The sequence below is a fragment of the Phalangium opilio genome, unplaced genomic scaffold, assembly GCF_054372755.1.
Source record: "Phalangium opilio isolate 3A_F unplaced genomic scaffold, DU_Popi_V2 ptg001170l_1, whole genome shotgun sequence".
Classification (NCBI taxonomy): Eukaryota; Metazoa; Arthropoda; class Arachnida; order Opiliones; family Phalangiidae; genus Phalangium; species Phalangium opilio.
This window is the reverse complement of record NW_028324255.1, coordinates 12,486,569-12,512,856: the sequence shown is the minus strand read 5'-3', so window position 1 is coordinate 12,512,856 and position 26,288 is coordinate 12,486,569. Positions and strand designations below refer to the sequence as shown.

General features: G+C 38.1%; 3 protein-coding genes across 3 annotated transcripts; 1 reads left to right on the top strand and 2 right to left on the bottom strand.

The window, feature by feature from the left end:
• The first annotated feature begins 1,393 nt into the window (after window positions 1-1,393).
• Window positions 1,394-2,265, top strand: LOC149587332 (uncharacterized). The gene is made up of 3 exons (XM_089863366.1): window positions 1,394-1,710; window positions 1,766-1,867; window positions 1,935-2,265. Exons 2-3 carry the CDS (start codon window positions 1,778-1,780, stop codon window positions 2,250-2,252), a joined length of 408 nt encoding a protein of 135 aa, XP_089719492.1. The 5' UTR covers window positions 1,394-1,710; window positions 1,766-1,777; the 3' UTR covers window positions 2,253-2,265.
• A 3,871-nt stretch (window positions 2,266-6,136) lies between these two features.
• On the bottom strand, window positions 6,137-11,215 carry LOC149587331 (uncharacterized). The gene is made up of 4 exons (XM_089863562.1): window positions 10,222-11,215; window positions 9,264-10,173; window positions 8,829-9,203; window positions 6,137-8,750 (listed from the first exon to the last, which is right to left on the bottom strand). The coding sequence occupies exons 1-4, from the start codon at window positions 11,213-11,215 to the stop codon at window positions 6,137-6,139; spliced, it is 4,893 nt and encodes a 1,630-aa protein (XP_089719688.1).
• Window positions 11,216-11,889: 674 nt separating this feature from the next.
• LOC149587330 (glutamate receptor-like) lies at window positions 11,890-15,201 on the bottom strand. The gene is made up of 7 exons (XM_089863561.1): window positions 15,154-15,201; window positions 14,068-14,169; window positions 13,388-13,540; window positions 13,165-13,323; window positions 12,384-12,525; window positions 12,252-12,319; window positions 11,890-12,078 (listed from the first exon to the last, which is right to left on the bottom strand). The coding sequence occupies exons 1-7, from the start codon at window positions 15,199-15,201 to the stop codon at window positions 11,890-11,892; spliced, it is 861 nt and encodes a 286-aa protein (XP_089719687.1).
• Window positions 15,202-26,288: the final 11,087 nt, after the last annotated feature.

Genomic DNA, 26,288 nt, shown 5'->3' with positions numbered 1-26,288 from the left:
GTTCGATATTCCAGCTAGCAAAGTGTCAGGAATAACATTAGACAACGCAGGAAACAATGATACATTTTGTCAACAATTCGACGTTCGATGCGCAGAAATAAAGGTCGCCTTTTCATCAAAAGAAAACCAAGTTCGTTGTCTGGCACACGTTTTAAATCTTGCTGTGCAGGATTTGTTGAGTGGGCTCAAGGCATCCACAAACATACACGATGAAGCTGATTTGGATGATGAAATGGAAGAAGATGAAATCCTCACTGAGTCTGGAATTGAAATAGAAACGACGATGAGGAAATTGCGTCGAATCATAAAAAAAATCCGGAAATCACCTCAGAAATCCGATAAGCTACAAGAGATTTGTAAACTACAAAAACTGAAGCAACTCAACCCAATTATAGATGTCAAAACACGTTGGAATTCCACCTTCGAAATGATAAATAGAGCTTCCTACCTCAGATCTGCCTTAAATGCGCTTATAAGTATGGATGGAGATTTGTTCGCATTAGCTTTGAACGAATCTGAGTGGAAAACTTTAGAGTCGTTGCAGGACCTTCTGCAACACTTTCATAGGACAACCAACCACATATCAATGCACCGTCATCAGACAATTTGTTCTTACATACCGGCTTGGGATTTTCTTATGGTAAAGCTGCAGTCATTCAAAACAAACGACGATATTCTAACACATGCGATTAATTCTGCCATTAAGAAGCTGGAAAAATATGCTCCAGATTTAGAAAAACACGAACTTCCTTTCATTGGAGTTATTCTTAACCCTGCACTGAAAATGGAGTATTTTAAGCAGCATAAATATCTGTACGACAAAAGAATGCTGAAAAACCTGAAAGATCTTATTACATCAAAATACAATTGGTATTGCAGCCAAGAACCAACTCCGATGGAAAACGAGCTGGAAGGTGAATTACTAGAAGATGAGTTTCTCATGCATATGCATTCTTCTAAAAAATCCAAGAAGTCTGAAGTCCAGAAATATTTGGATGAAGCTGTTTCAGGACGTACAATTGACCCTATTGAATGGTGGAAAGTTCATGAAGTGGAATATCCAATTTTGAGCAAGCTTGCAAAGGATGTGTTATGTGTTGAATGCACATCTGTTAGTATTGAGAGAACTTTCTCCGCTGGTGCTGATCTCATCGTTCCTACACGTTGTAGACTTAATGCTGAAACTATAACGAAGACAATGTGCCTCAAGTCCTGGTTTAAAGAAATTAAATAATAAAGTTTCAACTTGAAGAATCAAACTTTATACAAAAAATGTACATTTGTAACACTTCAAATAAATTGTATGGCACTTCATGATTCCAAAATACTTATTTAGTGGTAGTAGAAAATGTTAGCGGTTAATAGTGATAGTCAAAAATACCGTTACAATCTGGGTATTTTGGGCCTCTGATATCTTTTTTTTCTTCTCTATAATTTCAGAAGGGGTTTTCGGTTCAGTTCAGTTATAACTGAAAACTGAACTGGTCAGTTCGGTTTCCTGGCTGAACCGAACTGATAATTTCAGTTCAGTTTCAGTTCTTGAAAATCCTAACCGAAAAGTTTCAGTTCAGTTTCAGTTTTAGTCCAAAACCGATTTGAACCGAACTGTGGGAAACCTTATGCGGAAGAGAGGTATTTGAATCAGTATCCCGTAATGTTGAAAAATTCTTCAATATAATTATAGACATATCAGAAGCGAGAAAAAATAAGGTATTTGCATATCAATTAAACTAATATAAACAGCGTTTTAAAGTGTTTAATTCAGGGCCACGATTTTATGTACTTCGCGTGGATGTGGTTTGTTAAAAAGGCAGGAAATTTTCAAACCAAAGGAATTAAAACTATGTCAATTATTGAAGAAGTTAAAGTATGTAAATATCATTTATTTTCATATCTATTCATTTGAATATTTAACTCTTTTCCCCATCTGACAGGACTCAGAAATACTTGAGCAAATGAAAATTCGCGCGAAAGGACCACCCCTGTGCCTAGTGGCGATTGATAACGGTAAAATATCAAAAGCAGTGATTGTCGGCAACGGATTCGAAATTATATTTAAGGATCATGAACTGAAACTCCCGACGATACTGATGACCTTGCTTTCAGCATATTACACTCAAGAATTGGACTACCCAATTGTGTTTCTTCAACCGATGGCCCTCTTTGCGAAATGGGTCATGAACCATTCGTATTATAAGCTTGGAAATAGAGCAGCAAAACTGGATAAGGAAATTAAAACACTGTGGCAATAATAAATGAATAAAGAAAGTGAAAATGTATACTGAATGATTATTATTAGCATTTTAAGCACACTTCCGAGAACCACATCAAGATCATATAAAGTGTTCTTAAAAAAGCGAATTTTAGAATACTTCGCGTCTTTAGAACACAATAAGAGCACAATATACGGCACACTATAAGAACGTTTACCCACTTCAAGAACACATGATTAGAATGTTTTAAGAACGCATGAACATATCAAGAACATTTCAACATCACTTTTAGAACATTTTAAAGTGGTCTTGTAATGATCCTGAAGTGAATGTGTTCTTAAATCGATACCAAATTTGGTGGTCTTAATGTGTGCTTCAACCATTCTTGGAATGATCCTGGAATTTGCAGTGAATCTTGGCGGTTGTTTAGAAGTTATAACATCCTCCACACAATGGACACTGTTCATTCTGCCGAAACTTCTAAACGGTGTAACATTTGAACCGCTCGACGTATGATAGTTCCTCCTGGTAGTTGGACAGCTACGGCTCGGACGCGCCCATCTCGGCCAGGAAACACCTCTTGTATTCGTCCTAGTCTCCAGCTTTGGCGAGGAAGTTTGGGCTCCGATAATAGGACAACATCATCTTTCTTGAACTCTATGACCCCATGGATTGGTTTACTGGCGTGAGCCGATTTGAGCTCTAGCAGGTATGAATGGTTCCAGCTAAGTTCGGTTCAAATCGGTTTTGGACTAAAACTGAAACTGAACTGAAACTTTTCGGTTAGGATTTTCAAGAACTGAAACTGAACTGAAATTATCAGTTCGGTTCAGCCAGGAAACCGAACTGACCAGTTCAGTTTTCAGTTATAACTGAACTGAACCGAAAACCCCTTCTGAAATTATAGAGAAGAAAAAAAAGATATCAGAGGCCCAAAATACCCAGATTGTAACGGTATTTTTGACTATCACTATTAACCGCTAACATTTTCTACTACCACTAAATAAGTATTTTGGAATCATGAAGTGCCATACAATTTATTTGAAGTGTTACAAATGTACATTTTTTTGTATAAAGTTTGATTCTTCAAGTTGAAACTTTATTATTTAATTTCTTTAAACCAGGACTTGAGGCACATTGTCTTCGTTATAGTTTCAGCATTAAGTCTACAACGTGTAGGAACGATGAGATCAGCACCAGCGGAGAAAGTTCTCTCAATACTAACAGATGTGCATTCAACACATAACACATCCTTTGCAAGCTTGCTCAAAATTGGATATTCCACTTCATGAACTTTCCACCATTCAATAGGGTCAATTGTACGTCCTGAAACAGCTTCATCCAAATATTTCTGGACTTCAGACTTCTTGGATTTTTTAGAAGAATGCATATGCATGAGAAACTCATCTTCTAGTAATTCACCTTCCAGCTCGTTTTCCATCGGAGTTGGTTCTTGGCTGCAATACCAATTGTATTTTGATGTAATAAGATCTTTCAGGTTTTTCAGCATTCTTTTGTCGTACAAATATTTATGCTGCTTAAAATACTCCATTTTCAGTGCAGGGTTAAGAATAACTCCAATGAAAGGAAGTTCGTGTTTTTCTAAATCTGGAGCATATTTTTCCAGCTTCTTAATGGCAGAATTAATCGCATGTGTTAGAATATCGTCGTTTGTTTTGAATGACTGCAGCTTTACCATAAGAAAATCCCAAGCCGGTATGTAAGAACAAATTGTCTGATGACGGTGCATTGATATGTGGTTGGTTGTCCTATGAAAGTGTTGCAGAAGGTCCTGCAACGACTCTAAAGTTTTCCACTCAGATTCGTTCAAAGCTAATACGAACAAATCTCCATCCATACTTATAAGCGCATTTAAGGCAGATCTGAGGTAGGAAGCTCTATTTATCATTTCGAAGGTGGAATTCCAACGTGTTTTGACATCTATAATTGGGTTGAGTTGCTTCAGTTTTTGTAGTTTACAAATCTCTTGTAGCTTATCGGATTTCTGAGGTGATTTCCGGATTTTTTTTATGATTCGACGCAATTTCCTCATCGTCGTTTCTATTTCAATTCCAGACTCATTGAGGATTTCATCTTCTTCCATTTCATCATCCAAATCAGCTTCATCGTGTATGTTTGTGGATGCCTTGAGCCCACTCAACAAATCCTGCACAGCAAGATTTAAAACGTGTGCCAGACAACGAACTTGATTTTCTTTTGATGAAAAGGCGACCTTTATTTCTGCGCATCGAACGTCGAATTGTTGACAAAATGTATCATTGTTTCCTGCGTTGTCTAATGTTATTCCTGACACTTTGCTAGCTGGAATATCGAACTTCTCTAATGCACCCAAAAATGCGTTGCAAATGGATACACCACTGTGACTGCCTCTCACAACTGGGAAATCTAGCAAAATATCCTTTTTTTCAAAACTGTTTGTCAAGAAAAAGATTTTCACACCAAGAAATGGTAAATTATTTCTGGAAGTCCACATATCCATTGTAAAGGAGAATTTTCCATTAACTTCCTAAAAAATAACTTAGTAATTAGTATTAATAGTGCTAGCTGCAAAATTTTAAATAATTATTAGCAAAGGAATCATTTTACCTTAAGCATTGCTTTTAAGCAGGTAGATTTTCTTTGGTATTCCTCAAGTAGATCATTGCGAACAGTATTATTCGAGAACAGTTGAGCCCTGGGATTACAAGTTTTAATCATTTTTATAAAAGCAGGAGCTTCGACTTCAGTATGCGGTTGGTCGTTAAGGACAATCCATTCTAAAACCGAAGTTCGAAAGTTCTTTTGGGAGAATTCCGAATCCTATTTTTCGGTTATATTTGTTAGTATAGCTCAAAGTGCTTCCTTAATTATGTACTACACTTACCTCCAAGCAAATTCCTTGGCGAGCCTTCTGAGATTGAACCACTTGTCCAATTGTTGGTTGTGAATGTGATTGGATCGATTTGTGATTTGTGTTGAAATGCTTTAACAAGTTCGATGTGCTGCCATTAGTCTTTCCGGAAATTTTGTATTTTCTACGAGGGCAGGATTATTTAGTTAATAAGAGGAATCATATGACATGACTTATCTAACTTTAGATTTGGCAGATAGATTATTAATTCCACATTAAAAAAAAATAATAAATATAAAATACTTACATTTTACTGTTTTTACAAAGCCGACACTTCGCATAGGAAACATTGTTACCTTGATTTTGTTCAACAATTAGATCAAAATGTTCCCAAATTCCGCTGCGGCGTTTCTTGGGTGCCGAAACCGAAACACCAATTTCATTAGTGTGGTCATTAACAGTATCAGTAAAATCAGATTCTTGATCAGAGACCCGTGATTCTGCAATTCCGTCCTCCTCCATGACTCGGATTTAATTAGTCCGGTACTGGTATTAATTTGAGTAAGCCAAGGGCTTCTCAGCTTAAAACTACTAAAGTTAAACGCCAATTTTTATTTTTAGAGAGTCTAGTGAAAACGCCAATTTCAATGTTCAAAGACCACAAGCTCAGACTGCTTTTAAAGGTTTAGTTTTGGTTTGACTAAGTTCGCTCCGCTGGCACAAGAATATATATGTGAATTTGTGAAACGCGTGTAAGAATTTATAACTCCGCGGCCACAGCCCACTCGACCACGCATTCGAATGCGCTGTGCTGCAGAGCACCGCCTGATCCTCTCCGTCTTCTTACAGACTCGCGAAGTCGCACTCTTAAGAACCTTATCTTTTTCTGGCATTGAGGTTCTCTTCAGTTCAGTTTTTATCAGTTCAGTTTAAGAAAAAAACCGAACCGAACCGAAAACTGATCAGTTTAGAAATTTAAGAACTGAAACTGAACTGAAGCAATCAAATCAGTTTAGTCCCTTAACTGAACTGAACCGAAAACTGAACTGTTTGAACCGAACTGTGGGAAACCTTAGTTCCAGCGTTTCCAAAATTGATCGAGGATCATCTGTCTGTAGCGCAAACGTCTGACTAATTGTGTTCGGCTAACGGTTGGTGGCGTAGCTGCAAGGTTCTGACTTGGAAGACTTGTGAGGCGCTGGCCGATGAGGAATTGAGATGGGGTAATGGGAAAGGGCTCATCGACTTCGTTGAGGGTGTACGTTAACGGTCGTGAATTGAGCACTGCTTCTATTTCCGTCAAGCTGGTGGACAGCTCCTCGTGATTTAGGCTACTTCGACCCAGCGTCTTCTTTAAGCATTGTTTGACTGATCGCACGACTCTTTCCCAAAAGCCTCCCCACCAGGCCGCTCGTTCGACGATATACTTCCAACGAATATTTTTCTGACCCAAAAAATCTTGAAACTCGTTGTTCTCGATGCCGGAATAAAGCTCCTTTAGTTCTTGCTCGGCTCTCTTGAACGTTCTTGCATTATCCGAATAGACCGTGGTAACAAGACCTCTTCGTGCGACGAACCGTCGAAATGATAGAATGAATTTCTCAGTACTTAGGTCCGTCACCACCTCTAGGTGTACTGCTCTGGTTACTCCGCAGGTGAATAGCGCGATGTACACTTTTTTCTGATTCTCTCCTTCTCTTATGAATAACGGGCCCGCGAAGTCAATGCCTGTAGTTGCAAACGGTGGCGTTTCCGATATTCGATCAGCTGGCAGGGGTGCAGCTATCTGAACTCCAGGCTTGGTGCGAAAACGTCTACACTTCCCGCATCGGTTGATGATCCTTTTTACTAACTGGCGTCCTCGAGTGATCCAGAACTCCTCTCGCAATTGTACCAACGTGCTTTCCAGACCGCAATGTTTTACTTCTTGATGGGCATCCAAGGCGATAATTTCAGACAGCCATTGTTCAGCGGGTAACAGATAGGGGTGTTTTGATCCGTAGCTGATGTTCGCAAATTGAAGACGTCCTCCTACGCGTATGACGTTATTTTCGAAGAATGGTTGGAACTGTAGTATCTTTGATGTCTTTTCTAATGGTTGACTTTCCTGAAGACGCTCAAAATCCTCAGGATACGCTTGACGTTGAGTTTCTCGAATCCAATAGAGCTTTGATCCTTGAAGTTCTTCCGCGGTGAGTGATCCTTTGCGGCGATCATTGACTGTAGCTCTTGTATTGTAGACGAAGCGCATAACCCATGCGGTGACCCGGTAAAGACGGCTGACTCGGCTATATTTCTTCACATCAATCAAAGGCTCTGAGGCCGTAGTACATAGGAGGGTCACAAGACTTCTTTTCTCCTTGAGGATTGATTCTTCTTCTAACTTGAAAGTCGTTCGTGACCCATCCGGCCATTGGTCTCTCCTTTCCGCAAGCCATGACGGTCCATTCCACCAAAGCGTACTGTTGATTAGGGTTTCAACTGAACAGCCGCGGGATGCCAGATCAGCAGGATTTTCTTTGCCGGCCACGTGACACCAGGAATGAGGGTCTGTCAGTGCCTGAATGTCTCGGACCCTATTTACGACGAAGGGTTTCCACTCCCTTGATACTCCTTGAATCCAATGCAGTGTTATCTGCGAGTCAGTCCAGCATGTATATTTCGTCACCATCCCCTCAAACACTTCCATAGTGCTTTTCAACAGCCTCGCTCCGATGAAGGCGGCCATCAGCTCCAGTCTAGGGATGGTAAGAGTTTCAATTGGTGCGACTCTGGTTTTAGATGAGATCAAGGAGACTCCTATTTCCCCGTCGTTTGTCTCGTAACGAAGGTAAATCATAGCACCATAGGCCACCTCGCTAGCATCAGAGAAAAGGTGGATCTCTCTTTCCGTGACTCGTCCTTGTACAGCTGAATAGTACCATCTTGGAATCCGGACTCTCTCGAATAGCTTTAGCTCCATCACCCAGGCGTCCCACATGACTTGTTCATCTGACGGTAATTTCTCGTCCCAGGCAATTCCTTTGATCCATAACTTTTGAAAGAGACACTTTACTCTTATAAGGTAAGGAGAGAGTAGGCCGATCGGATCAAAGATTCTCGCTGCCGCTTTAAGGACTCCCCTCTTTGTGTCTTGTCTCTCTCTCAGAAATTCAAGCAGAGCGGAAACATCGAAAGTCAGGACATCTTCCCTTGGATTCCAGGATATACCCAGGACCTTTAGCAGACTGGAATCAGATTCTTGATTTAGCAAGGTGACGGTAGCTTGATCCTCAGACCACAAACTCGCTAGTTCATAGCAATTGGTAACCCATTTTCGCAGGTTCATTCCGGCATGGGCGAATATCTCTCGTGATACCCTGTAGATCTCTTTAGCTTCTTCAACGGTTTCTGTTCCTGTGACCAAGTCATCGACGTAAAGGTGCGTGGCCAACATTTTGCTTATGTCCGGATACTGCTTCAGAAATTTCTTAAAATGGTGCTGAAGAGTGGCTGCTAGCAGGAAAGGGCTTGAACCGACCCCGAAGAGAACTCTCGTCATTCGTAGATGTATTAGTTCCAGGGGCTCGTCTGGATTCGGGAGCTTCTTAATCCACAGGAAACGTACGTAGTTTCGTTCTTCGGTATTTAGGCATATTTGTAGAAATGCCTTCTCAACGTCGCTCATCAAGGCAATTCGGTGTCGTCTGAATCGTTAGAGTATTGTCAATAGGTCTGGAACAAGACTAGGTCCATTGTGCAGACAGGAATTCAAGGCAGGAAACCCTTTCTCATGTGAAGAAGCATCATGGACTATCCGCAGCTTTGTGGTGGTCTTGTCTTCTCGAATGACTGGGAAATGTGGCAGGTAATGTATTCCCTTTCTCTTGTATAAATCTTCCTCGGGGACCAGTTCGGCAAAGCCTTGATTGAGCAACTCATCGACGGCTTCTTCGTATCTCATATAGAGCGCAGGGTCTTGCTTTAATTTCTTGACTAGATAGTTCAGTCTCTTGGTGGATAGCGTAAGATTGTCGCCGATTTCATCTTTATTTGTTTTCCAAGGGAGAATCGTTGTGTATTTTCCATCTTCGTACTGTAGCGTGTTCTCATGATAGGCAAGTACTTGATCTTCGACTGCTGTTGTTTGGGGTTTATCTCTGATACCCAACGATTCAATCTCCCAGAAGTCTTTCAGTATACCATTCAGTTCACATTACTTGATCCCCACTGTCATAACTTGTATGGAATTGACCGCAAGTGACTGATTCTGGACTCCATGTACTGACCATCCAAAGATAATTTTCACAGCAACCAACGAATCATCCAGTCTCTTATTTTCTCCAGTGTTTAACGTCCAGAAATAGTCCACTCCAATCAGCACTGGAACCTCGTGCGGGACAGGTACTCCTTGTACTTCATCCATGTCGCCCAGCACTAATTTGCTTTCCTCCATTCGACATCGAATGTGCTCTCCAGGAACGGTTATAATAGCTCCGCTAATTGTTGGGACTTCTAGCGCCTCGATGTGGACGACAACCGTGGGATCCGTGACGCTCCGCAGCGTCAATTTTACTGTTCGTCGTACTACTCGTTCTGCCTCCGTCTTCCCGAAGGGAAATACGTTAATGGTTTCTGTCTTAGTGACTGGTAACTTTAAATGTCGAACCAAATCTTCTCGAACAAATGTCCCTTCACTGGCTCCGTCAAAAAGGCATCTGACGGGGGTTCTGATATCTTCCCCCTCGGCATATGTCACGATAGTTTGGAGAAGTAGTTTGCGTCGGATAGGTGTCTCTGGGGCTCGTGGAATGAAGGTTGTCATTGCAATGGTTCTCTTCTCAGGTTGCTGGTCGCTTGGTTTTACGTTGTCTTCTCTAGATGGATCAATGACTTCCCCGAACTTCAGACGGCAGATTGATGAATGGTGTCTCCTTTGGCAATGGGTACATTTTACTCCCGATGTACAACGACGTGCTCGATGTCCTTCAGTTAGGCATACGAAACATCGGTTTTGGTCTTTGATGATTTCGGACTTCTGTTCTATGGAAATGGCTCGACATAGCTCGGTTAGATGTTCAGAATTGTTGCAATATATACATAGTTTCGATACTGCTGTCTTGAGGACTGCTGCCGTAGGAATCCGGCTCTTTGGGTAATGCTACATCTTGAAATGACTGGGCTCGTTCTTTCCTCTCTGATTACTCCATCGTCCAATTTCTTGTCCACGGGGTTCTTCATCGGCTCGTTGATTTGGTCTGCACAAAGCAAGCGTTTTCTCTCTGCTCTCGACTTCTTGCTTACAATGTCTGAGAAGGTTTCCCGCATCCTGTAGCTCGTCCGGGTGCGTCTTGTTAAAGTCCAACAAGACCTCTTGAGGCAAAACTTGTGTGAGTATCGGGAACAAGAAAGAGCCGTAAGTTTCCATGCTTGTGCCCAAGGCCTCCAGACTTTTTATTTGGATTTCACAGGTGTCATAGAGCTGTCTCAGGGCTACAACATCTGTCGCTCTCTTCACTGGTTGCAAGTGTAGGAGTTTCACCATGTGAGTATTAACGGCGGATGACTTCTTTCCAAACTGATCAATGAGTTTATCTACGGCAGCTTGGTAGTTTTCGGCGGACGAAGTGTATCCTCCAATGGCTTGTAACGCTGGACCCTCAAGGAATGATTTCAAATACCCAAACTTGTCTACGGCCGCTAGTGTTGAATTACAATGAATCGAAGCTTCGAACTGACTCCAGAAGCCTTGCCAACTTGATGGGTCTCCTCCGAACTTTTGAATGGTCAAGCGTGGTAGCTTGACTGTAGCTTTGCGTTCAAAGTGTCTCTCATGTCCCACTCGTCCCTGAGCCTCGGTGAAAACTACGTCCTCCTGTCTTCGGTCCGGTATTGATTTCACAGCTCTTCTCAGTTTCGTTCGCCACTTTACTATTTTCTCTTTGTAATCCTCTGAGGCTGCTACCTCCGCCTCTATCTCGTTCTCTTCCATGTTCTCTTGGATGGCTGTATTGAGCTCGTTTAGACTCGTGTTTTTACTCTCAAGCAGCTCCAAGAGCTCCTCTAGCTCGTTTGTATCAAGATACTCTTCTCTCAAATATTGCTCGATTTGGTTCATTAGGATTGTTGTTCTCTGGCGAATGACTTTCCTCGCTTTCTTCGCCGCCTCCATATCTTTGGTGAATCAAGTTTACTGCACGCTCTTTCTCGATGTCTGACCTGCCGCAAAATATCTCCTCAGTCCTTGTCTCCCGGGTTTCGGCACCAATATGTTGCGACTCGACAGTTGCAGTAGGAAATGACTCACGAAAGATATGTTACTAAAAACTTTTATTGGTCATGTCCTAAACAGCTTAATTTATAAACCGTGCGTTTAACATAAATTTAATTAGAAAGGTTGACAAAGCGAACTATGGATACTCGATTAAACATTATACTCTAAACTAAAACTCTATTTACAACTGAGCTTTTACACTATGTTATCTCGTTTATATACAGTCTTATCTAGTTTTTTTATAATCATTAGTTTTTTAATTGAAAGCCATAAGTCTAGATTCTAGTTCGATTCTATTCAGTTCGTTATCTTGGCGGTTGTTTAGAAGTTATAACAGTAGCCCCATACTTATGCATTATTGGGTTATGTCAAGCCTTCAGGGAGCAGTAGAGAAGGAGACTTATTGTGGGGCAAACTAATATTTTACACCACTCGCCTAATCCTCCACAGAGGGTCGATAAAGAGGGGTAAAGTTGGTTCCTTCTTTGTATATTTGTTACAATTTTGTGCCCTCTCTCGAACAAAAAATGAACTATTTTCCAAAGGGTCTCGTACTGATTGGGCAACTACAGTCAGCGAATGCCTTTTTTCATGATCAACATCCTCACGAAAGGGCAGTTCAATTCAGGAGTTTGTGGGAACTCTGATGATACTTGACACGTGATAAACCAAGTTTTCCAACATCCCGCTTTCTCCCGTTTAGAGACGGATGTCAGCGCGTGCAATACCTCTCCTTTTCTACTCCATCCTGGGTAAACTTGCTAAATGAAACAGGTACTTACTTTAACAACAGATACAAAACTTGAACCATCTTCTAGGAGTGGTATTGCATTAGGAAATCTTTGGAAATCCTCCAAACTCTTAACAAAATCTTCCGGTCGTGTTACTACTAAATACGAAAGCAACTCTCCAGATAACGCTCGGCACAGCAAACCAGTTGCAAACAACCAAATGCGAATAACAATCTTTGGCTCAACTTCAGGTCTTGTCTTAGAGGAGTACCTTTATAATTAAATACATATTTCAACGCAATACAATGCAAGTTAACAAAATAAGATATTCTTACATGTAAATGTTAATGGTCGAAAATATGTCAAAGAGGCGTCGTTGACTAAATAATTGGTGCTAGATTTGTGACTGATTAACAAATCTATTAAGACGTGAGTGGAGACTATGAATAAGAATGCTAGAAGAATAGACATCCACACCTATAAGCATAAGCGAATAATCATCTTTAAGTGTCCACCATTAGGTCTTTGTTGGAAAGTCTCCTGCCCTTTACGTCAGCGTCTAAGAGGAATCAGGCGCCAATAATACAAGAGGTTTTCTTTCCATGGTAGCACCGCTATGGGGGTGACCTGACTATCTTGGGTGAATGGTATTTGCGAAACTGTGTGGTACTATTAAAGCTTTTGGTGTTTGATATGAGTCTTAGTAGTTTCATTTAAGTTTTAGTACCCTTATAATATCTATTTCTGATTTGTTAATTTTGGTGTTCTTACATAATCTAATTAGGGAGAGGTTTGATCTTATCAAAATATAATTTACACTGTATAAAAGTATAAGTTTATAAGATATATTCCATAAGTATGTCACTTCCTATACTCCCTAATGCTAGAAACTTAATGAGAGCCAGTTCGAGAACGACAAGCGAGATTTGACTACAGTCGGTTTTGCAGTCCATCTTCCTATTCAGTCTGTACCAAGCCTTTGACTGCGCCTCACCAGGCGTCACATTACGAGAATCTATGAAATTTCTTCTTCGTCACTTCGTGACAGGATCTCAGTAAACAGTGACAAACTTATGGAACATATCTTATGAATTTAGGATCGCAGTAGCCTAATACCAGTTTTTGAAAAACTTGAAGAACAAAGAATAAGGGTTGCGCTTCTTCTTGGCTTCCAACCAGCATCGTCACGACATCCATATAGATTGGGTTTGTGAATTGAACAACCAAACTTCGTTCTTGAGTTATTGTAAATGGTCCAACAGCAAAATGAGCTTCCTAAAATAAGGATAGCATTTTTATAATCTTCAATTAAATTTAAATTTAAATTTATAATAATTACATTTCTATGAACCATTCCAATCATTCCGTTGTACGAACCATTATCGAGTCTTCTACCCCATGATTTATCAGGAGCTTCGATGTAATGAAAACTGCAAAAGAAAAATATGCATTTGATAGATATAGCAATGATAATAATATCAAAACTTTTCTGCTAAGATGTGGGAAAATCAGTCTTAATTGTCAATTAGTAAGCTTGATTAAAGTGTAAATAAATAGCGGACAGGAAAAAAAGGAGAGGGGTCAGACAGCCCCTTTAATTCACAGAACATTTCTGTGTAAGACATAAGCGGGTCAAATTATCATGTGGTTTGACCTCTGTGAACTCGAGGTCAAACTCAAAAGCTTTACAGTGTCACCCTCGCACGTCTGACGTCCGAATTGGAGGTAAATGGAGTTCCCGTACAAAGATCCGCACGGAAACGAACGATTTAAAATATATATATTAATCTAAAAATTATTCCGATATCAAATATTCATTATGTCTTATGATATTTCGAAAAAAATAGTTCTTCCTTCAAGATATAAATATATAAATGATGTCTACAAGTGTGAACCAATGGAAGGTTTTCTTTAGCGCAGTTGATAAGGGTGTGATGCCATTAATTTAAATTAATATATGATGCCAATTTAAAAAGTAGAGAGTAAATGTAAAAACATATTTTAAAGACCTCACCTAACATTCATGTTTCTAGTGAATTGATCTAGTAAAGTTGTCATTGAACCTTCCAAGTCTTTGATATTGCCGTTCTCCGTTTTCTGATAAGAAATCCATGGAATCCACTGGATACGAAAATAAAAGGTTTTAGAAATGGGGCTCTTATTATCGCGTGATATCATCCGTTAAAACAAATTGGAGATCAAAACTGTATAATTAATTGCATAGATCACACTTGTTACTCAAATTATAGTAAATCTATTTTAAGGTTTTCGTTATGTTTAAAATTAAAATTTAGCCCAGGCTTATATAATTGAATTATAATCTAAAATTCTTGAATGATGTTTGACACAGCTTTGATCAAATGTAGAATCAATATAAAATTCATTACAGAACAATTTTCATAAAGGATGATTCTTCATAAAGGAAATATATATCTAATGATTCCACATAAAGAAAATATATATCTAATTATTCTACATAAAGAAAATAAATGAAATGATTCTACATAATGAAAATAAATCAAATTATTGTACATAAAGAAGATAAATGAAATGATTCTACAGAAAGAAAATAAATCAAATGATTCTACATAAAGAAAATAAATGAAATGATTCTACATAAAGAAAATAAATGAAATGATTCTACATAAAGAAAATAAATCAAATGATTCTATATAAAGAAAATAAATCAAATGATTCTACATGAAGAAAATAAATGAAATGATTCTACATAAAGAAAATAAATGAAATGATTCTACATAAAGAAAATAAATCAAATTATTCTAAATAAAGAAAATAAATCAATTGATTCTACACAAAGAAAATAAATCAAATGATTCTACATAAAGAAAATAAATCAAATTATTCTACATAAAGAAAATAAATCAAATAATTATACATAAAGAAAATAAGTCAAATTATTCTACATAAAGAAAATAAATAAAATTATTCTACATAAAGAAAATAAATCAAATAATTATACATAAAGAAAATAAGTCAAATTATTCTACATAAAGAAAATAAATCAAATGATTCCAAAACTTCCCCTAAAACTATATAAATATTTTCATTGACACCTGATCTTTTAGTAATAAGGATTAATCTTACTTTTGATATTGCTACGGAAAGGTTTATTGCCATCGAGTCGAAAGCCATACCTATTCCGATCTCAATACAGCTTTACGTGTTTGAAATCTAAATGAAAACCTAAATGTAATTTTAAGGAAAATTTTGATAATGTAATTGGAAAATTTCTAACCATGAACCTCTTTTGTCCCGATTACTTCAGCGACTATTGACATTTTTCACTGGAGTCGACCATAGACGAGTTCCAAGGCAAATTTTCCTAGAATTTATATATAGTTTAATAGTCCACTGTTGTGGGAAACAAAACTATTCATAAACTTAAGTGCTTCGGCCACGCTTGACCGGCCGCTATGACAATAGCACTAAAATTATAATTTATAACTCATGATTCTAAACATTAGATATTTTTATGTAAGTGTGTTTTTGCAGTCACGAATATTTGAAAAGTAGACCCGGGGAAGTTAAATATTTACTTAAGCGATAATGGATGGGATATATTTTCTATGTAGCTGCTGCTATGCATACATACCCTTCTATTGTTCGTAAATATAACTAAAAGTCGGTCAAATAATCTAATATTTTGCCCGGTTTTCCAGCTAGAAAGTGTAAAGGGTTTACTTGGACAAAATAATATCAACAGTGTTAATCAACTAAACGAAGCTCTTGATACGGCGAATTTCTAGATATAAAATAATCCACTTACTGCAAATTATGACAATCGCGTTTATGAAACGTACAGCGGCGTTTTCCGCTGCTCTATGATGAAAGGAGTCAATATAACTAAATGATCGAAACGGTGCAGAAAACCCATTTAGAATCCCATGAAAAATTCATATGAGAAAGACATGCTGCAAGATGCAGTCGATCGCCAAATGTTTTGGGTTATTATGGACAACATTGGCTTTCTATATTCTAACGACCATGGAGGGATTTATTATTTATTTCAATACGCTACCTACTTTCCAAGCTGCTAAGAATTTATTGAATGGAAGCCTATTCAAATATCTTTGAACCCGGACGCATTTTTAACAGTAATTACTTGAACTATGTGCGTGATATTTTGATAATTATTGAAAGTAAGTTACGTTTATTTAATGATAAAGTCGGACTTGACTTATTAAAAAAGAGCTATTAAATGTAGTTACGAATGTTAAATGAGTAGAGATGAAAAAGCCTGAAATACATACTAAAACCAGAAGTGAGATGAGACTAGAAGTGAAGGGGTCTAGCATTGGTAATAGATCCTGGCATTAGTGAACAAATTTGAGGATTTTACGCCGCTTCAATCGCGCCTACGCTAGAGAGAAAAAATTGGTCGAGTTCCAAAAAAATTTCTTACCCCTTTCCCCTCAACCTAAAGCGGCGAAACACGGACGCGGGTGCTTGAATCTAGTTCGGCCGTCTACCACCGCGAGCGTCTCTCGTTTTTGAGGGGAAATTCTGAAACCGCCAATAGAGGGCCAACCGTTGGTGTGTTTTCAAGAATATTCACTTTCGCCGAGTGAAGAATTTGGTTAGCTCAGTACTTCTAGTCTCATCTCACTTCTGCTAAAACGAACTCTGTAACCCCCCCCCCCTACTTATTGAAGAATGTGCCGAAGTCTACTTGTAAACTATGAAAAGGCACTACACTGAAATTTTATCTTTCATTTAAGATGGTTCGCAAACGTAACGAACTATTAGTTTTTAGCTAGGTGTGGTCAGGGAGTAAGGAACGTTAGAGGGAGTTTTGATCTAATGCTAAAAAAACCGTCATACAGTGGCAAATAGGAAAGAAAGTGGGAAGTAGGAATTTTTATCTCCGTTCCTCAATTTAAGCTAACGCACAGGCGCGAGTGACTCGTTTACTACCGCCAGCAGAGAGAATTTAAAAATTCTATCTGCCGCCACACGGCCAACTTAGATCATCTCCTAAGTTGGCCGTGGCCGCCAGCGCCAGCTTCCCCTTCCATCGACTGTTGCCCCACTCACTCTGTTCAACCAACAATCAACGTCTGTTGGGAGGAAACCGAGGCTTAATAAAAATGCAAATTGTTTTTGTAACGGTTGTAGGAATGATTCAAGGTATTCGCTTAAAAATATATGAAAGGAATATCCTTCCACGCGTTTCCAAAGCCAAAAACCCAGATAGAAAAATGTAAAAGATGGATATTAGCTTGTGGAAGACCGATTTCCACTAGCTTCTATTCACTTTCAAAAAATTTTAGGGGTGTGCGAATAGCACTTTTTGGGTATCGAACCGGTTATCGAATACTAAAAAATTTTCCTTATCAAATACCGAATCGAATAGTTTATTCCAAATCGAATACCGAATAGTTGGGCCTTGGTAATTTTTTTCCTTCCCGATTAATCGCGAAAAGTTAAGCCTAGTATTCGCGAATAGTTAACCCTAATACTCGCGAATACTAGGCTTAACTTTTCGCGATAAACCAGGTGGCAATCTCAATATTCGCGAATAGTTAATACAAAGTAAGGAGAAAAACATTTAGAAGCTCTTAAATTTCAAAATACCTCTCCTCACTGGTGGTCAAGTGTTTCCTAAAATTTTCCTAGGCACTTGTTGGTAGTTTTTGATGGAGGACAAATTAAATGATATTTTTAAAACAAGGTGGGTCTCTTGTGCCAAGGACCTAAATTTATGGTAGTCGAACTTTATCCGAATAGTCAGTTCGGTATTCGATATTCGTATCGAATAGTGAAAATGGGCTTATCGAATACCGAATCGAATAATTCGGTTCGGTATTCGATCGAATTATTCGATTGAAACGGTTAACCGCACACCTCTAAAAAATTTCAAGCTTTGTTTTTGGTTTGGGAAATGGTTTGAAAACGATATTTGCCATGTCGGGTCTTGTTAAATACTTAGGGTTACTTGAACAATTAAAAAACAACACTTCTTATAGATAACCATGGCAGAAATTCAAACACGACCTTCCCCTTCTAGTTCAAAGCCGGTTTTTAAATTTGACGCATGCGCGCGGACACCGCGATGAGTCCCCGAGTCAGCGCCAGAGAGAGACGAGTTTAGCCAGGAAAGCGAACGAACGCGCCTATTCACTTTAACACTCCCTCTCAAGTCTCTCCTCCCTGGTGTTGTTATATAATCACACCTAATTTTTGCGCTGATGGATTGTATGTGTGTAGGGGTGTGTGTGTGTGTGTCAGGCTGTTGTTATTAACTTACACCCCAGGGGACCGCGTTCGCAGTTTCCGAATCGAAGCAAATGTGTTCGCTATTTCCGGACCGCATTCACAGTTCCCGGAAAATTCAAAACTTGAGGCTATCCACAATTCAACTGGCCACTATTATTTCATCTGACTAGTCAATTGTCCATTCCACATGAACACCAATCTGTATTCACTGGTTTCTAACACCAGACTCTTCTGGGAGTTGCTTATGTCTATCCCACATAGACACCAGTCTGTATTTACTGGCTTCTAACACCACCATCTTCTGGTCTTCGTTTTTGTCCATCCCACATGGACACCAGTCTGTACACCTGGCTTCTACACCACCATCTTCTGGTCTTTGTTTTTGTCCATCCCACATGGACACCAGTCTGTACACCTGGCTTCTACACCACCATCTTCTGGTCATTGTTTTTATCCATCCCACATGGACACCAGTCTGCACACCTGGCTTCTACTCCATCATCATCCTAAAGGTTAAGACATACGCGGCGATCGGCCAGGGTTAGGAGAAACGTCCGGCCTCCCAATGGCAGGGTTTCCACCAAAGGTTCACGCAATTGCGCTGTTCTTATCCATAGCTGCGATTCGAAATCCTTATATACTACCTATTTCAGTAAGGCGAAGCAACCGGCGTATGCTTCATTTTAAACGCCAAGTCTCTCAAGAATGTTTAATTGTTCTTTATCAAGACGATGTAACGCTCAATAAGGCGAACAACTAACGAAGAAAATATTTAATATTAATTATATTTATTACCTCTCCGAGTGACGTATGTCACGGAGAGGTTCTATAACGATCGTGTGTGTCTGTGTGTGTGTCTGTCTGTCTGTCTGTTGTTACACCCACGTGACCGCGTTCGCAGTTTCCAAATCGGAGCAAACATGTTCGCCATTTCCGAACTGCTTTCACAGTCACGGAAATGGCTCCTCTACTTGAGTTCTAACACCACCATCTTCTATTCTTTGTCCATTCCACACGGACACCAGTTTGTACATATTAGCTTCTAATCACCACCATATTTTGGTCATTGTCCATCCCACATGGACACCGCTCTGTACATACCGGCTTCTAATCACCACCATCTTCTGGTCTTTGTTTTTGTCCATTCCACTTGGACACCAGTCTGTACATACTGGCTTCTAACACCACCATCTTCTGGTCTTTGTTTATGTCCATCCCACATGGACACCAGTCTGTACACCTGGCTTCTACACCACCATCTTCTGGTCTTTGTTTTCGTCCATCCCACATGGACACCAGTCTGTACACCTGGCTTCTACACCACCATCTTCTGGTCTTTGTTTTTGTCCATCCCACATGGACACCAGTCTGCACACCTGTCTTCTACTCCATCGTCATCGTTGGGTTTAAGACATTCGTGGCGATCAGCTAGGGTTACGAGAAACGTCTAGCCTCCCTAGGGTGGGTTGTCCACGATAGGTTTTCGCAATTGCGGTTGTTCTTGCTTTTAGCTGTATACTACCTATTAGAGTAAGGCAAAGCAACCGGCGTATGCTTCATTTCAAACGCCAATATTAGTCAAGTCTCTCAAGAATGTTTAATCGTTCCTTTTTAAAACGATGTAACGTTCAATAAGGCGAATAACTAACGAAGAAAATATTAAATATTAATTATATTTATTTTAATATTTAAGATAATCTTGTTTCTCAATTCCAAATTAATACGGAAAGAGTTAAAAAGCAGTCTATGTTTTTGTCTGTGTGTGTCCGTCCGTTGTTACAGTAGTGCGCTGCGTTAGAAGTTCGTTTTGTTTTGATTTGTAAAGAAATCCTACAGAACCATAATATTCCCTTTATCCTTAATATAAAGCGAATATGTGGAAATATTTTTCGTAATTATGATGCATTTAGTACTTTTGTAGCTTTAAAGCTCTATTTCATTTTGATATTCCAAAGATTTGTTTTAATATTATTATTTTAAATGGATGTTTATATATTACTTAAGCTATACTACATCTGTTTATAGCATAATCCTTTCTAAAGTGAATACAAGAACAACGCTACTATGTTGGTCAAATGAACTTTTATTTGTCAATAGGCCTAATGAACCAAAAAGTAAACGGTTGGGTTTGGTTTTCGTTTCTGTAATTCAGTGACATTAACGGTTCAGAGTGAGCCGAAAGTTAAATACACTTTTAACTAATTAGGCTTAGATTTTTAAATCATGGTGGAAATCTGGGCCGCGTTCAGCAGAGCCCAGCACTGTTAGCAGTGTCCTACATAACGGGATTTTGTTTTAAAATTTTGACGTCACGGTGGTTAGCGCTGAGCTAGCGCGGTCTTCAAAGAAAATAATCGGCTTTTTGGATAACGTGACGTAAAACGCGTAGTTCTCAGCTTGGCGAAAAAACCATGGAGGAATTAATACAAATAGCTCTATGGGACTATAGCTATTTAATTGGCGTGAAACCCGTTGATCACGCGAGAATTTTAAGAGATATGTTAGTTTCTAATTTTAATTATAAAAGTTGTTATCTATCTCTATAAATATGTTATCATACAATTTTTGTTAAGCCTTGGTACCTTGCACGCTTTATTGCGCTAGCGTCATTTATAAAACGCCGATGACCGGAGAAAAGCTATGACGACAGACCTCACCGGTAAACATTTCCAAAATCCGCTGTCTTTTTTGGTGAGCTCTGCTGAACGCAGCCCAGACCAGTGAAAGGTCTGATCGTAATCGGATAATAGCTTCGTGTTTTCATGCTTTTTATGGTACGCATTTACTTTCAGTGTGTGTAGCCACAAATAAGCTTTGGTGTTATGTAACGTTAACAGTCATGTCGACAAACTAAGAAAATCGTTGAGATGAAACGAGAGGATAGTGTTTACATGGCAACCCTGTTGTGAATATGGCTTTGAACATATAGGGCATACAGTTGAGGAGTAGAAAATTGGGCCTTTACAAACACGTAAAGGTAATATCCCTCCAAAGTTTTATCTCTTCATTTCCCGTTTTTCCCCAATCGGATGATTTTAATGTGTACAAGTATATCATTATTGGATGTAAAATGTCGTCTGATTTACAGTATATTTGCTATGCTTTGTATACTGCTTTAATATTTCATAAATTTTAACTTAAGAAACATTTCCATATCTGGGTAAATAAGTTTGTAAGTAGTCGTCTTGACTCGGAGAGGTAATATTTTGGTTTTCCCAACTTGTTTTAATATTTAAGATAATCTTGTTTCTCAAATCAAAATTAAAACGGAAAGAGTTAAAAAGCAGTCTATTTTTTTGTCTGTGTGTGTCTGTCCGTTGTCACACTAGTGCGCCGAGTTAGCAGTTCGCTTTGTTTTGACGTGTTAAGAAATCCTACAGAACCTTAATATTAACTTTTTCCATAATATAAAGTGAATATGTGGAAATCTTTTTCGTAATTACGATGCATTTAGTACTTTTGTAGCTTTAAAGCTCTGTTTCATTTTGATATTCCAAGGATGTTTTTTAATATTGTTATTTGAAATGGAAGTTTATATATTACTTAAGCTATACTACATCTGTTTATAGCATAATCCTTTCTATAGTGATTTCAAGAAGAACGCAATGATATTGGTCAATTGAACTTCTAATTGTCAATAGGCCTAGTGAACCAAAAAGTAAACGCTTGGGTTTAGTTCCGTTTCTGTAATGCAGAGACATTAACGGTTCAGAGTGAGCCGAAAGTTAAATACACTTTTAAATAATTAGGCTTAGATTTTATAATCATGGTGGATATCTGGGCCGCGTTCAGCAGAGCTCAGCGCTGTTAGCAGTGTCCTACAGGACGGGATTTTGTTTTTAGAATTTGACATCACGGTGCTCAGCGCTGAGCCAGCGCGGTCTTCATAGAAAATAGTCGGGTTTTTGGAAAACGTTACGTAAAACGCGTAGTTCTCAGCTTGGCAAAAAACATGGAGGAATTAATACAAATAGCTCTTGCTGATTCTGATGGGACTATAGCTATTTAATTGGCGTGAAACCAGTTGATCACGCGAGAATTTTAAGAGACATGTTACTTTCTAATTTTAATTATAAAAGTTGTTATCTATCTCTTTAAATATGTTATCATACAATTTTTGTTAAGCCTTGGTACCTTGCACGCTTTATTGCGCTAGCGTCATTTTTAAAACACCGATGACCGGAGAAAAGCTATGACGACAGATCTCACCGGTAAACGTTTTCCAAAATCCGCTGTCATTTTGGGGAGCTCTGCTGGACGCAGCCCAGACCAGTGAAATGTCTGATCGTAATCGGATTATAGCTTCGTGTTTTCATGCTTTTTATGGTGCGCATTTACTTTCAGTGTGTGTAGCCACAAATAAGCTTTGGTGTTATGTAACGTTAACAGTCATGTTGACAAACTAAGAAAATCGTTGAGGTAAAACGAGAGTATAGTGTTTACATGGCAACCCTGTTGTGAATATGGCTTTGAACATAGAGGGTATACAGTTGAGAAGTAGAAAATTGGGCCTTTACAAAAACGTAAAGGTAATATCCCTCCAAAGTTTTAGCTCTTCATTTCCCGTTTTTCCCCCATCGGATGATTTTAATGTGTACAAGTATATCCTTATTGGATGTAAAATGTCGTCTGATTTACAGTATAATTGCTATGCTTTGTATACTGCTTTAAAGGAAAGGTTCAGGGTACCTAACATTAGACCTTAAATTAACGGCCTCGTTTAGAAGATATCGAAATGATTGATAAAAAAATTATAATTTCCCTAATTACGATTAAAATCCAATTAATTGACCCAAAAATTGAATAGAGCAGCCGCGCCATTTTTTAAAGTCACGTGATAAACTCGCACACACGCCGTTATTGGCCAAATGGCTAGCGAATAGGAAAGTTAGATTTCTCTACTGCAGACGACGATATTTATTGATATATTTAAGGTTGACTTTCATCATAGCCCACTCGATCACGCGCATCACGACGTAAGCTGCTCGTGCTATAGAAGCCCGTTCAATCGGCCAAAAAGGGCAACTTTTGGGTTCTTGGCGGGAAATTCGAAGTCAGCGAAAATTAACATTAAGTTCTAAGGGAGGAGGTAGGTTTTTTGGCCAGATCCTCTGTCCTATTGATCGAAATGACGTGAAATTTTAAATAGACGTGTCTTTTGACGTGTTTTATTATTCTAAAAGGGATTCAAGCCTCTAGAGTGGATAGGTTTTTTTTTAAAAATTATTTTCATAGCCAAAATGATGGGTTCAGTGCTAAGACTGAATATATCTTCAGATCTACTGGTCCAAATGTCCTGAAATTTTAATGAGAGGTGTGTTACAATCTATTGTATTATATTAAAAAGGATTCAAGCTTTAATAGTGGATAATTATTTTGATAAAAATTTAGTTCCAATGTCATAATTTTAAACTAAGTACTTAATGCACTATATCTTTGGATCTAATGGCCCAAATGTCCCGAAAATTTACTTAGAGGTATGTTACAATCGATTATATTTAAAAAAAATTAATATCCCATGTCACAATTGTAAATTAAGAACTTACAACCTTTTTCCGCGATAAAAAACCAGCCCCATTCTACTTGTCCAAAACTTGCCTTTTGGGGATTAATAGATTATAAATCATAGACCTCTTGAACCAATTTTCTATGATTTGTAAACATGCAGAGGGGCAGATGTCTCGAAAACCCTTGGCGATTTTTAATTGTTATCCTTACTTGTTGGGCGGGGCATTTAAAAGATTAATCGATTAAAATATAAAGTATATCGTCAAAATAAGAAAAGTTGACAAATGCTAAAACAAAGCTTCAAATCTAAGATCAAGCACCACTCAAGATGCTTCAGAATGTCTTTGAACAAGTATAGGATCGCTGCGAGGAAGCTTTTTCTTCTTGGACCTCTTTGACAATTAATTATAATTTAAAATTATCTCTCGACTAAATCTTTGTTTTTTACCAACTGCAACTGGTATTATGACACTTTTCACCAACCCTTTTTAGTTAGTTTCTTAATCATGATTTTTCTATGCTTAATTTTTGGTTTTTGTAAAATATGTGATATTTCCAATAAATACATTTTTGAACTAAAATTGCGTTTACATAATAAAGTGCTTTTGGCAGAAAAACAGGGGTTCTTCTGAACTTCCCCAAAATAGGTGTGCTTTAGGCTTTAGGGCCTATAATTTTGTTTAATTCTAAGATTTTTAACGTAATGTTTAAGCTATACGTTTATTCTTGGAAAGGGAGTGAAAGTTAAATTATTTTAACACACCTCTCATTAAATTTTCCAGACATTTGGGCCAGTAGATCCAAAGATATAGTGCATTAAGTTTTTAATTTACAATTATGACATTGGAAATTAATTTTTATTGAAATAACTATCCACTCTAAAAGCTTGAATTCTTTTTAATATAATAGAAACGATTGTATCACACCTCTCATTAAGATTTCAGGACATTTGGACCAGTAGATCTGAAGATATATTCAGTCTTAGCACTGAACCCATCATTTTGGCTATGAAAATAATTCTTTTTAAAAAAAGCTATCCAATCTAGAAGCTTGAATCCTTTTAAGATTAATAAAACACGTCAAAACACACGTCTCATTAAAATTTCAGGTCATTTCGATCAATAGGACAGAGGATCTGGTCAAAAAACCTACCTCATCCCATAGAACTTAATGTTAATTTTCGCTGACTTCGAATTTCTCGCCAAGAATCCAAAAGTTGCCCTTTTTGGCCGATTGAACGGGCTTCTATAGCACGAGCAGCTTACGTCGTGATGCGCGTGATCGAGTGGGCTATGCTGAAAGTCAACCTTGAATATATCAATAAATATCGTCGTCTGCAGTAGAGAAATCTAACTTTCCTATTCGCTAGCCATTTGGCCAATAACGTCGTGTGTGCGAGTTTATCACGTGACTTTAAAAAATGGCGCGGCTGCTCTATTCAATTTTTGGGTCAATTAATTGGATTTTAATCGTAATTAGGGAAATTATAATTTTTTTTATCAATCATTTCTATATCTTCTAAACGAGGCCGTTAATTTGAGGCCTAATGTTAGGTACCCTGAACTTTTCCTTTAATATTTCATAAATTTTAACTTCAGTATTTGTTCTTAAAAAAAGAAACATTTCCATATCTGGCTAAGTAAGTTTGTAAGTAGTCCTCCTCGGAGAGGAAATATTTTGGTTTTCCCAACTTGTTAAATTATCATATTCCAGGTTTTTGGATTGGTTTTAACTTTTTTCGTATTAAGTTTATTGTTTCGAAATTTTTCTACTGAACTAAAATCCGGGCCCTTAGTATGTGGTAAAAATTTCAAGATGATCCACCTAACAGTTTATTTTATAAAGCATAAAGTTGCTAAGGGTGGTTTTCATTTCCATAAAATTAATCACAGATTTTGTTGAAAAACTAGAGAATCTACATAGAAATAACATGGGAAATTTTCCAAACTTACCCATTTTGTAACTACCCTTACAAAAATAACTATACGTTTGATAGATTTGAAAACGGTCTTAAATGAAAGCCCCATTTTTAAAGTGGGCGCCAATTTTTGTTTCATTACGAAAAACAAAGTTTAAGTATTGTTTTTAATAGTTTTAAGTACCTGCTCCGAATTACGTGGTTTACCTTTAAACTGTGGAACTTAAGACTTTTTTGCTTGGGTTAAGTAATAAAGAAAGTCATTCTAGGACTTACGTCGTTTTACTGCGGATAATCAAATTGGTAGGGCAATTAGCTAACTTAATTGTCATTATAACTATTGCGCGTCCAACTAATTTAGTTGCGAAGTACGGATTAAACTTAATTAAACAAAATAAGCAATTAAAGATAATTAAACAAAATAAGCAATTAAAGATAATTACCAATTATAGGTAATTAAATTTTTACACGAGTCTAAACTATAACATCTGTTTGTGTACAAGTCTACGGAATCTGTTTAAGCGCAGACCTACAGAATATTTTTGTGCAAAGGAGTATAAAATCTCTTTATGCAGAG